Source organism: Erinaceus europaeus, chromosome 5, assembly GCF_950295315.1.
Source record: "Erinaceus europaeus chromosome 5, mEriEur2.1, whole genome shotgun sequence".
Lineage (NCBI taxonomy): Eukaryota > Metazoa > Chordata > Mammalia > Eulipotyphla > Erinaceidae > Erinaceus > Erinaceus europaeus.
The window spans coordinates 879,665-891,861 of record NC_080166.1 but is presented as its reverse complement, the minus strand read 5'-3'; the positions used below and the strand labels follow the sequence as shown (position 1 = coordinate 891,861).

The window sequence follows — 12,197 nt, the reverse complement described above, 5'->3', positions numbered from 1 at the left end:
ACATGAAGGATGTTGAATGACATAGTGGGGGTTGTATTGTTAAATGGGAAACTGGGGAATGTTATGCATGTATAAACTCTTGTATTTACTGTTGAATGTAAAACATTAATTCCCCAATAAAGAAATAAATTTAAAAAAATTAATAAATGAAAACTTAAATAGAAAATTTTTTAAATGATAACATAATGTTTATGTGAAGAGACTCCCTTCCTGTAGCTCCAAGGTGCCAGGTTCAATGCCCTGTACCACCATAAGCCAGAGCTGAGCAGGGCTCAGAGAGAGACAGAGAGAGACAGAGAGAGACAAGCGGGATATAATGACAATAATCTTGGTTATGGGAAATTATCTCAAGAGTCAGTATTTCTCACTAGAAAAGAAAAAAAAATAATCTGGGATAAAGTGATGAATTATTAGATACAAAACCACCAAACATTAATTCTTTTCAAACGTCAGTGTGTTTTTAAACATCCAGGATTCAAAGCACTCCTTTCACTTTTACTCAGTCCCCTAATAAAAACAGACTTGGAAAAAAAGAGAGAGAAGGAAAGAAAAGAAGGGAGGGAGGGAGGGGAGGAGGGAGAGAGTGAGAAAGCTGAGAGGAGCGTTAGAATCCAGCCACTGCTAACGGCAGCTCTGCCGGGCTCCTGACACACACACCTCTTCCGCAGCGCCCTGCTCCTCAGTGCCCACCCCAGTGTGCCGAGTGGCTCAAATGCCACGTGCAGGATTTCTGACTTGTTTCTTCCTTCCTTTCTTTCTCTTTTTTTTCCTCCAGGGTTACTGCTGGGCTCGGTGCCTGCACTACGAATCCACTGCTCCTGGAGGCCATTTTTCCCTTTTTGTTGCCCTTGTCGTCTGTCTATGGTTGTTGTTAATATTACTGTTGTCATTGTCGTTGGCTAGGACAGAGAGAAATGGAGAGAGGAGGGGAAGACAGAGAGGGGGAGAGAAAGACAGAAACCTGCAGACCTGCTTCACCGCCTGGGAAGCGACTCCCCTGCAGGTGGGGAGCCGGGGGCTCGAACCGGGATCCTGATGCCAGTCCCTGCGCTTTGCGCCACCTGCGCTTAACCCGCCATGCCACCGCCCGACTCCCAGTATTTCCGCCTTCTAAAGCACCTTCCGCTAGGAAGTATCATGCTAACCCTTAACTGACTTCTCCCCAAAACGCCCAAGGACGATTACGCCTCTCATCGAGGCCGTTCCAGAGAACATCCACACACCCTGCAGACGCCAGCGGCCACAGCGGCCAGATGCGTTTCGGAGCTGGGAGACAGCCGCGCCTGACTCTGCTGCTACTGGGGACGCCTGCTGTGTGGCCCTGCCCGCAGCACAGGGACACTGGCCGTGCCAGACGCAGGGAGAGCAAGCACCAGGCTCAAGCCCCCAGGCCCCACCTGCAGGGGGGAGCTTTACAAGTGGTGAAGCAGGGCTGCAGGTGTCTCTCTGTCTCTCTCCCTACCTCCCCTACCCCTCTGACTGTCTCTATCAAAAAATAAAGATAATAAATATTTTTTTAAAGAACTTGCAAAAAAAAGAGAGATGTGGTCCGGGAGGTGGCACCTGGAAGCTGATTCTGTGCGGACTCTGATTGCTCCGGAGCCTGAAGATGTGGGTTCAACGTCTTCAGTTTGCCTTCTTAATTCTTTCTCTCTGTTCATTTCTTCTTCTTTTTCTCTTGCCTCTGAAAAGATGTTTAAAAAAATTTTGAGAGTTAAACCAAAATTCGCATTAAAATAGATAAAAATTAACAGTAAAAAACTGCCAACCTAAAATGCCCAACAAGTGGAATAGCACTTGAATTACTGTTTAATATAACATTAAGCACAGCCAATAAACAGTGACAGGAATCCTACACGCAGAGCCCATCAGCACGCGAACGGCAATGAGCACAGCGGCAGGATGTGAAAGCCCCGGAGCTCTCACAGGGAGGTCGCGGCTACTCCCACACCTCCGGCCGCCCAGCGACCTGCTGCTTCACTCACTGTCCACTGCGGCCGTGCACTGAGCACCGATCTGCCGCAGTGCTAGGATCCTGGCGCTTGCTCCGTTCTACCACTACCGAAGAAACTTCTTTTTTTTTTACCAGAGCCCCGCTCAGCTCTGGCTTGTGGTTGAGGGGAACCAAACCTGGAACTCTGGAGCCTCGGGCATGAGAGGCTCTTTGCATAAACCATTATGCTGTCCACCACAGCACCACCACCACCCTTTTCTTTTCAGTGAAAGAAGCACTAGGACAAGAGAAGAGACAGCACCGCACTGGAACGCCCCACGCATGTAGTGCCAGGGCTCGAAGCCCGGCAGCTCGCGTGGCAAAACGCGCCACCTTCTGACCCTGCAGCCAGACTGGGGGTTCCCCCTCCAGGCATCTCCCAACGGGGCCGGCGGGGCGGGAGACGCACGCACACCCCCACGGCGCTTCATCCCCCTTGGTGCCCGGTTACTCCGGCTACCACACTCCGTCTTGTATGAAGTAGGTGCCCTCCCAGGGCAGTGGGCACACCAGCGCTGAGGCAATCACCATTCGAGTAGCTGTGGTGCACCTGCATTGCTTTCTTTTCTTCTTTTTTTATAAAAAGGAAACACTGACAAAACCACAGGATAAGAGGGACACAACTCCACACAGTTCCCACCACCAGAACTCCGTGTCCCATCCCCTCCCCTGATGGCTTTCCTATTCTTTATCCCTCTGGGAGCGTGGACCCAGGGTCACTGTGGGATGCAGAAGGTGGAAGGTCTGGCTTCTGTCACTGCTTCCCCACTGAACATGGGCGTTGGCAGGTGGATCCATACTCCTAGCCTGTCTCTCTCTTTCCCTAGTGGGGCAGGGCTCTGGGGAAGCGGAGCTCCAGGACACGTTGGTGGGGTCGTCTGCCCAGGGAAGTCTGGTCGGCATCAAGGTAGCATCTGGAACCTGGTGGCCTCTCCAGAGAACCCCAGGTTGTAAGCTGCTTCTTTCTGGGGCTCGCACCAGGTGTTGTTTCCAAGTCACCATCTTGGCTCTGTCTCCCTCCCCCCCACTTGCATTTCTTAGGCCTCATAGTCTCAGGTTCACTCCCTGGTACCAGCGTTACACCAGAGCTGAACAGCGCTCTGGTCTCTCTCTCTCTCTCTCTAATGAAATTCAAAGAACAGTAATAATGAATAAAAGACAGGGGGCCTGGTGGTGGCACACCCAGCTAAGTGCACATATCACCAAGCGCAAGGACCCAGGTTCAAGTCCCAGCTGCCCGCCTGCAGGGGTCTGCTTTACGAGCAGTGAAGCAGGTCTGCAGGCGTCACTCGTTCTCCCTCTTTATCTCTTCATCTCCTCTCAATTTCCACCTGTTCTACCTAGTAAAAAACGGGGTGGAGGGGAACGACCGCTGAGCGGTGCATCCCTAGAGCCGACACCGAGCCCAGTCAACAGCCCTGAGCCAATAAAAGACGCGGTCTGGTAAAACAGCTCCCTCGATGGTGCTCTGCGTTGCCCTGCGCACGACCCAAGTTCAAGCCTGGCCCTGATGACGGCAGGGAGCTCCACTGCTGCGACCTCTCATGTGTCTGCCTCTGCCTTCCCTGTCTGTCTGTCTGTCTGTCTGTCTGCCATTGTGGGGGCTGGGAGTAGAGCAGTTGACAAGGTGGACGGAGTGCTAAGACTTTCCAGCATGAAGGCCAAAATCAGATCCTGGCAATGCAAGTGGTAACTCTGGCCTCTCCTCTCCTCTCTCTCTCTAAATGTATTTACTCATTTATGAAGTACGATAGTGGAGACAAAGAAGCAGACAGCACTCTGGTCCATGTGCTGCCAGGCAGCGAACTCAGGACCTCAAGCTTGCCTGTCCCATGCTTACTTCTCAGAGAAGGGAGCGCTGGACTCCCACACAAGCATGCTGCTCTTACCAACAGCATTCTGAGAACTGATGTGTCACACCAAGGAGCTGTGAGGGGATCTGCTACAGGTACATTTAGAAAGAAACAGAGACGGGGCCGGGCGGCGGCACACCTGGTTGAGTGCTCACATTACAGTGCGCAAGGACCCAGGTTCAAGCCCCTGGCCCCCACCTGCAGGGGGAAGGCTTCACGAGTGGTGAAGCAGGGCTGCAGGGGTCCGTCTCTCTTCCTAGCACCCCCTTTCCTCTCGATCTCTAGCAGTCTCTACCCAATAAATAAATCAAGATAAAAAAACGACTGGAAAAAAGGTGAGCGTGGCCTCTTTTCAGTGTAAAGACGCGGTCATCACGGAGTCTCGCGCGACGCTGGCCGTGAGCCCGGCTGGCCTGGGACGAGCCGACATCCTGACGCTGGAGAAGCAGGTGGGGGTGTCTCTGGAGGTGGATCTGGATGTGACCTGGATCAGGGAGACCGAGGGGCGGGCGAGGGCGAGGCCGAGGCCGCGGCCGTGCCGGGGTGGGAGCTCAGCCTCTGGAGCACAGGACCCCTCCGGCCCCCGGCTCAGCACCCGGAGCCTCTGTCGCGCTTCTGCGCCTCGTGTCTGCACGCCACCACGGGGTGGTCTCCCGGCAGGATTTTAAGTAACCGCACTTTTGAAGATTAATGAAAGAGGCGAGGCGGAGGCCTGGCCCGTGAGATACTGGGAGTCAACCCTGACGCTCCACAGGCCGCGCTACGCCCTAGGCTTCCCAGCCCAGCAACTTACTCTGTGTCTTGAGAGGAGGAGGCCGGGGAGTCGCCACCGCACCGTCCAGGAAGCTCTCCCCGGGAGCGGGCTTCCCACCTGCCGGCGCTCAAGCTTGGGGACTCAGTGTGCACTCGGTCTGCTGAGCTGTCCCTATCCGCACTTGAGGCGCCCTCCAGGTCTCCCCAGACTTCTCCGTAAGCCAAGCATCTCACTGTCCGCCTCACAGAGACTCTGACAGCTAGCGTTACACACGGCGCACTAGCTGCCGAGTTCAGCTTACAGGCGGAACTGCGGAAGCGTAACGACGTCTCAAGTAGGAGCTCTATTTTCCAGCTTTACCGAGGTGCGGCCGACAGACAGACCGTAAGGAAAGACAGAGCACGACGTGTGACACACACAGCACAAAGACGCTCTGCTCGGAGCCTGAGAGCCTGAGAGCCTGAGAGCACACGCACGGGCAGCAGCACATCTGTGCAGACAGCCCCGGGGATGCGGGGGGGGGGGGGGGGGGTGCGGGTCGGCTTCCGCTCTTACCTGGGTCCACGCACAGTGCAGCTGCAGCGGGCTCTCGTCACTCCACCGTGCAGCTGACTCGAGGCACAGGAGTCCAGTCACAGCGGCTGTGTCCTGGGCGGTGGACCAAGCTCCCAGACTGCAGCCAACCAACAAGAACATCCGCCAGCAGAACGGCGAGTACTGGGGGAGTACTGTCCTATGCAGAGTACCTGAGTACTGGGGGAAACTACTGTCCTATGCAGAGTACCTGAGTACGGGGGGGGGGAGTACTGTCCTATGCAGACTACCTGAGTACTGGGGGGAAGTACTGTCCTATGCGGAGTACCTGAGTACCGGGGGGGAGTACTGTCCTATGCAGACTACCTGAGTACTGGGGGGAAGTACTGTCCTATGCAGAGTACCTGAGTACTGGGGGGAAGTACTGTCCTATGCAGAGTACCTGAGTACTGGGGGGAACTACTGTCCTATGCAGAGTACCTGAGTACTGGGGGGAAGTACTGTCCTATGCAGAGTACCTGAGTACCAGGGGGGAGTACTGTCCTATGCAGAGTACCTGAGTACCGGGGGGAAGTACTGTCCTATGCAGAGTACCTGAGTACTGGGGGGAAGTACTGTCCTATGCAGAGTACCTGAGTACTGGGGGGAAGTACTGTCCTATGCAGAGTACCTGAGTACTGGGGGGGAGTACTGTCCTATGCAGAGTACCTGAGTACTGGGGGGGAGTACTGTCCTATGCAGAGTACCTGAGTACTGGGGGGAAGTCCTGTCCTATGCAGAGTACCTGAGTACTGGGGGAAGTACTGTCCTATGCAGACTACCGCAAACTGCCGCACTCCTAGAGTTCTCTGCCTACACGTACTCCAAACCACTCAACCGTCTACGGAATCTTCCAGCTCTGATACTGAAAATGCTACCTGCAGTCCAAGAGGCAACACAGTGGGTGAAATATTTTACTCTCAAGCACAAGGTCTCAAGTTCACGTCCCAGCACGGCATGCGCCAGTAATGCTCTGCTTCTCTCTCCCTCTGTCTCATGTGAAGTGCCCTCTATGTGGGATAAATCTATAAATAACTATTTACCTTTGGGGACTGGAGAGATCATGTAATGGCTATGCATAAGACTTGCATGCCTGAGGCTCAAAGGATTTCAGGTTCAATCCCCTGCACCACCAAAACCCAGAGCTCAGCACTGCCCTAGTTAAAAATAACTTTTTTGGGGAGCTGGGCGGTAGTGCAGCGGGTTAAGCGCAGGTGGCGCAAAGCACAAGGACCGGCGTAAGGATCCTGGTTCGAGCCCCCGGCTCCCCACCTGCAGGGGAGTCGCTTCACAGGCGGTGAAGCAGGTCTGCAGGTTTCTGTCTTTCTCTCCCCCTCTCTGTCTTTCCCTCCTCTCTCCATTTCTCTCTGTCCTATCCAACAACAACAAAAGCTATGACAACAACAATAATAACTACAGTAAGTACAACAAGGGCAACAAAATGGAAAACAATGGCCTCCAGGAGCAATGGATTCATAGTGCAGTCACTGAGCCCCAGCAATAACCCTGGAGGTAAAAAATAATAATAACAACAATTTTTTCACCCTTTTCTTCCCTTTATTCTTTTTAACCAGAGCACTGCTCAGCTCTGGTTTATGTTGGTGCAGGGGATTGAACCTGGGACTTTGGAGCCTCAGGCATGAAAGTCGCTTTGCATGACCATTATGATATCTACCCCCACGCTTTTTAATTAATTTAATCTTTTAATTTTTTTTATAAATTACCAAGGACTTTCTATGTCATCTGCTCCTGCATTAGAGCAAGAAGAAACAGGAAGATTTTAAAGAAAAAAATTTTATCCTCACTGACGGCCAGGGACAAAAAACAAAACAGAACAGAACCAATCCACGGTAGCTCGCTGACAGAGGAACTCTTTCAGGCACACTTACTGAATGTGGAACCGAGCACACAGAAAACATTCTCTGGACTTTCCCTTGCCAGGAGGCCTGGCCTGCTCCTCATCCTTGTTTTATTCTGCTAAGCACCTCGTCTGCTGCTGGTGCCTATTTCAAGCAGATACCAGCCTCAGAGCCAGCTGCTTCTAAAAGCAGTCCACACCTTACAGCCAGGTGAGCAGCGACCACCCGACTGCCAGGTCCACACCTTACAGCCAGGTGAGCAGCGACCACCCGACTGCCAGGTCCACACCTTACAGCCAGGTGAGCAGCGACCACCCGACTGCCAGGCCCTCACCTTACGGCCGGGTGAGCGGCGACCACCCGACTGCCAGGCCCTCACCTTACAGCCGGGTGAGCGGCGACCACCCGACTGCCAGGCCCTCACCTTACAGCCAGGTGAGCAGCGACCACCCGACTGCCAGGCCCTCACCTTACAGCCAGGTGAGCAGCGACCACCCGACTGCCAGGCCCTCACCTTACGGCCGGGTGAGCGGCGACCACCCGACTGCCAGGCCCTCACCTTACAGCCAGGTGAGCAGCGACCACCCGACTGCCAGGTCCACACCTTACAGCCAGGTGAGCAGCGACCACCCGACTGCCAGGCCCTCACCTTACGGCCGGGTGAGCGGCGACCACCCGACTGCCAGGCCCTCACCTTACAGCCAGGTGAGCAGCGACCACCCGACTGCCAGGCCCTCACCTTACGGCCGGGTGAGCAGCGACCACCCGACTGCCAGGCCCTCACCTAACGGCCGGTGAGCAGCGACCACCCGACTGCCAGGCCCTCACCTAACGGCCGGGTGAGCAGCGACCACCCGACTGCCAGGCCCTCACCTAACGGCCGGGTGAGCAGCGACCACCCGACTGCCAGGCCCTCACCTAACGGCCGGGTGAGCAGCGACCACCCGACTGCCAGGCCCTCACCTAACGGCCGGGTGAGCAGCGACCACCCGACTGCCAGGCCCTCACCTTACGGCCGGGTGAGCAGCGACCACCCGACTGCCAGGCCCTCACCTTACGGCCGGGTGAGCAGCGACCACCCGACTGCCAGGCCCTCACCTTACGGCCGGGTGAGCAGCGACCACCCGACTGCCAGGCCCTCACCTTACAGCCAGGTGAGCAGCGACCACCCGACTGCCAGGTCCTCACCTTACGGCCGGGTGAGCGGCGACCACCCGACTGCCAGGCCCTCACCTTACGGCCGGGTGAGCGGCGACCACCCGACTGCCAGGCCCTCACCTTACAGCCAGGTGAGCAGCGACCACCCGACTGCCAGGTCCTCACCTTACGGCTGGGTGAGCGGCGACCACCCGACTGCCAGGCCCTCACCTTACGGCCGGGTGAGCGGCGACCACCCGACTGCCAGGCCCTCACCTTACGGCCGGGTGAGCGGCGACCACCCGACTGCCAGGCCCTCACCTTACAGCCAGGTGAGCAGCGACCACCCGACTGCCAGGCCCTCACCTAACGGCCGGGTGAGCAGCGACCACCCGACTGCCAGGCCCTCACCTTACGGCCGGGTGAGCGGCGACCACCCGACTGCCAGGCCCTCACCTTACAGCCAGGTGAGCAGCGACCACCCGACTGCCAGGCCCTCACCTAACGGCCGGGTGAGCAGCGACCACCCGACTGCCAGGCCCTCACCTTACAGCCGGGTGAGCGGCGACCACCCGACTGCCAGGCCCTCACCTTACAGCCAGGTGAGCAGCGACCACCCGACTGCCAGGCCCTCACCTAACGGCCGGGTGAGCAGCGACCACCCGACTGCCAGGTCCTCACCTTACGGCCGGGTGAGCGGCGACCACCCGACTGCCAGGCCCTCACCTTACAGCCGGGTCAGCGGCGACCACCCGACTGCCAGGCCCTCACCTAACGGCCGGGTGAGCAGCGACCACCCGACTGCCAGGCCCTCACCTAACGGCCGGGTGAGCAGCGACCACCCGACTGCCAGGTCCACACCTTACAGCCAGGTGAGCAGCGACCACCCGACTGCCAGGCCCTCACCTAACGGCCGGGTGAGCGGCGACCACCCGACTGCCAGGTCCTCACCTTACAGCCAGGTGAGCAGCGACCACCCGACTGCCAGGCCCTCACCTAACGGCCGGGTGAGCAGCGACCACCCGACTGCCAGGCCCTCACCTTACGGCCAGGTGAGCGGCGACCACCCGACTGCCAGGCCCTCACCTAACGGCCGGGTGAGCGGCGACCACCCGACTGCCAGGCCCTCACCTAACGGCCGGGTGAGCAGCGACCACCCGACTGCCAGGCCCTCACCTAACGGCCGGGTGAGCAGCGACCACCCGACTGCCAGGCCCTCACCTTACGGCCGGGTGAGCGGCGACCACCCGACTGCCAGGCCCTCACCTAACGGCCGGGTGAGCGGCGACCACCCGACTGCCAGGCCCTCACCTAACGGCCGGGTGAGCGGCGACCACCCGACTGCCAGGCCCTCACCTAACGGCCGGGTGAGCAGCGACCACCCGACTGCCAGGCCCTCACCTAACGGCCGGGTGAGCAGCGACCACCCGACTGCCAGGCCCTCACCTAACGGCCGGGTGAGCGGCGACCACCCGACTGCCAGGCCCTCACCTAACGGCCGGGTGAGCGGCGACCACCCGACTGCCAGGCCCTCACCTAACGGCCGGGTGAGCGGCGACCACCCGACTGCCAGGCCCTCACCTAACGGCCGGGTGAGCAGCGACCACCCGACTGCCAGGCCCTCACCTTACGGCCGGGTGAGCAGCGACCACCCGACTGCCAGGCCCTCACCTTACGGCCGGGTGAGCAGCGACCACCCGACTGCCAGGCCCTCACCTTACAGCCAGGTGAGCAGCGACCACCCGACTGCCAGGCCCTCACCTTACGGCCGGGTGAGCAGCGACCACCCGACTGCCAGGCCCTCACCTAACGGCCGGGTGAGCAGCGACCACCCGACTGCCAGGCCCTCACCTAACGGCCGGGTGAGCAGCGACCACCCGACTGCCAGGCCCTCACCTAACGGCCGGGTGAGCAGCGACCACCCGACTGCCAGGCCCTCACCTAACGGCCGGGTGAGCAGCGACCACCCGACTGCCAGGCCCTCACCTAACGGCCGGGTGAGCAGCGACCACCCGACTGCCAGGCCCTCACCTTACGGCCGGGTGAGCAGCGACCACCCGACTGCCAGGCCCTCACCTTACGGCCGGGTGAGCAGCGACCACCCGACTGCCAGGCCCTCACCTTACGGCCGGGTGAGCAGCGACCACCCGACTGCCAGGCCCTCACCTTACGGCCGGGTGAGCAGCGACCACCCGACTGCCAGGCCCTCACCTTACAGCCAGGTGAGCAGCGACCACCCGACTGCCAGGCCCTCACCTTACGGCCGGGTGAGCAGCGACCACCCGACTGCCAGGCCCTCACCTTACAGCCAGGTGAGCAGCGACCACCCGACTGCCAGGCCCTCACCTTACAGCCAGGTGAGCAGCGACCACCCGACTGCCAGGCCCTCACCTTACGGCCGGGTGAGCGGCGACCACCCGACTGCCAGGCCCTCACCTTACGGCCGGGTGAGCGGCGACCACCCGACTGCCAGGCCCTCACCTTACGGCCGGGTGAGCAGCGACCACCCGACTGCCAGGCCCTCACCTAACGGCCGGGTGAGCGGCGACCACCCGACTGCCAGGCCCTCACCTTACGGCCGGGTGAGCGGCGACCACCCGACTGCCAGGCCCTCACCTTACGGCCGGGTGAGCGGCGACCACCCGACTGCCAGGCCCTCACCTTACAGCCAGGTGAGCAGCGACCACCCGACTGCCAGGCCCTCACCTAACGGCCGGGTGAGCAGCGACCACCCGACTGCCAGGCCCTCACCTTACGGCCGGGTGAGCGGCGACCACCCGACTGCCAGGCCCTCACCTTACAGCCAGGTGAGCAGCGACCACCCGACTGCCAGGCCCTCACCTAACGGCCGGGTGAGCAGCGACCACCCGACTGCCAGGCCCTCACCTTACAGCCGGGTGAGCGGCGACCACCCGACTGCCAGGCCCTCACCTTACAGCCAGGTGAGCAGCGACCACCCGACTGCCAGGTCCTCACCTTACGGCCGGGTGAGCGGCGACCACCCGACTGCCAGGCCCTCACCTTACAGCCGGGTCAGCGGCGACCACCCGACTGCCAGGCCCTCACCTAACGGCCGGGTGAGCAGCGACCACCCGACTGCCAGGCCCTCACCTAACGGCCGGGTGAGCAGCGACCACCCGACTGCCAGGCCCTCACCTAACGGCCGGGTGAGCAGCGACCACCCGACTGCCAGGCCCTCACCTTACGGCCGGGTGAGCGGCGACCACCCGACTGCCAGGCCCTCACCTAACGGCCGGGTGAGCAGCGACCACCCGACTGCCAGGCCCTCACCTAACGGCCGGGTGAGCAGCGACCACCCGACTGCCAGGCCCTCACCTTACGGCCGGGTGAGCAGCGACCACCCGACTGCCAGGCCCTCACCTTACAGCCAGGTGAGCAGCGACCACCCGACTGCCAGGCCCTCACCTTACGGCCGGGTGAGCAGCGACCACCCGACTGCCAGGCCCTCACCTTACAGCCAGGTGAGCAGCGACCACCCGACTGCCAGGCCCTCACCTTACGGCCGGGTGAGCAGCGACCACCCGACTGCCAGGCCCTCACCTTACAGCCAGGTGAGCGGCGACCACCCGACTGCCAGGTCCTCACCTAACGGCCGGGTGAGCAGCGACCACCCGACTGCCAGGCCCTCACCTTACAGCCAGGTGAGCAGCGACCACCCGACTGCCAGGCCCTCACCTTACGGCCGGGTGAGCAGCGACCACCCGACTGCCAGGCCCTCACCTTACGGCCGGGTGAGCGGCGACCACCCGACTGCCAGGCCCTCACCTAACGGCCGGGTGAGCAGCGACCACCCGACTGCCAGGTCCTCACCTTACGGCCGGGTGAGCGGCGACCACCCGACTGCCAGGCCCTCACCTTACGGCCGGGTGAGCGGCGACCACCCGACTGCCAGGCCCTCACCTAACGGCCGGGTGAGCAGCGACCACCCGACTGCCAGGCCCTCACCTAACGGCCGGGTGAGCAGCGACCACCCGACTGCCAGGCCCTCACCTTACGGCCGGGTGAGC

The 12,197-nt window shown here is 60.2% G+C and overlaps 1 protein-coding gene across 1 annotated transcript in view; it reads right to left on the bottom strand.

Annotated features, from left to right (window-relative positions):
• The window catches only part of WDR70 (WD repeat domain 70), a 136,925-nt gene that overhangs the window by 117,261 nt on the left and 7,467 nt on the right, over nucleotides 1–12,197 (bottom strand). Inside the window, exon 3 of the mRNA XM_060190966.1 lies at nucleotides 1,564–1,684. Within this exon, the coding sequence (XP_060046949.1) occupies nucleotides 1,564–1,684 (121 nt within the window). The remainder of the gene's footprint in view (nucleotides 1–1,563; nucleotides 1,685–12,197) is intronic.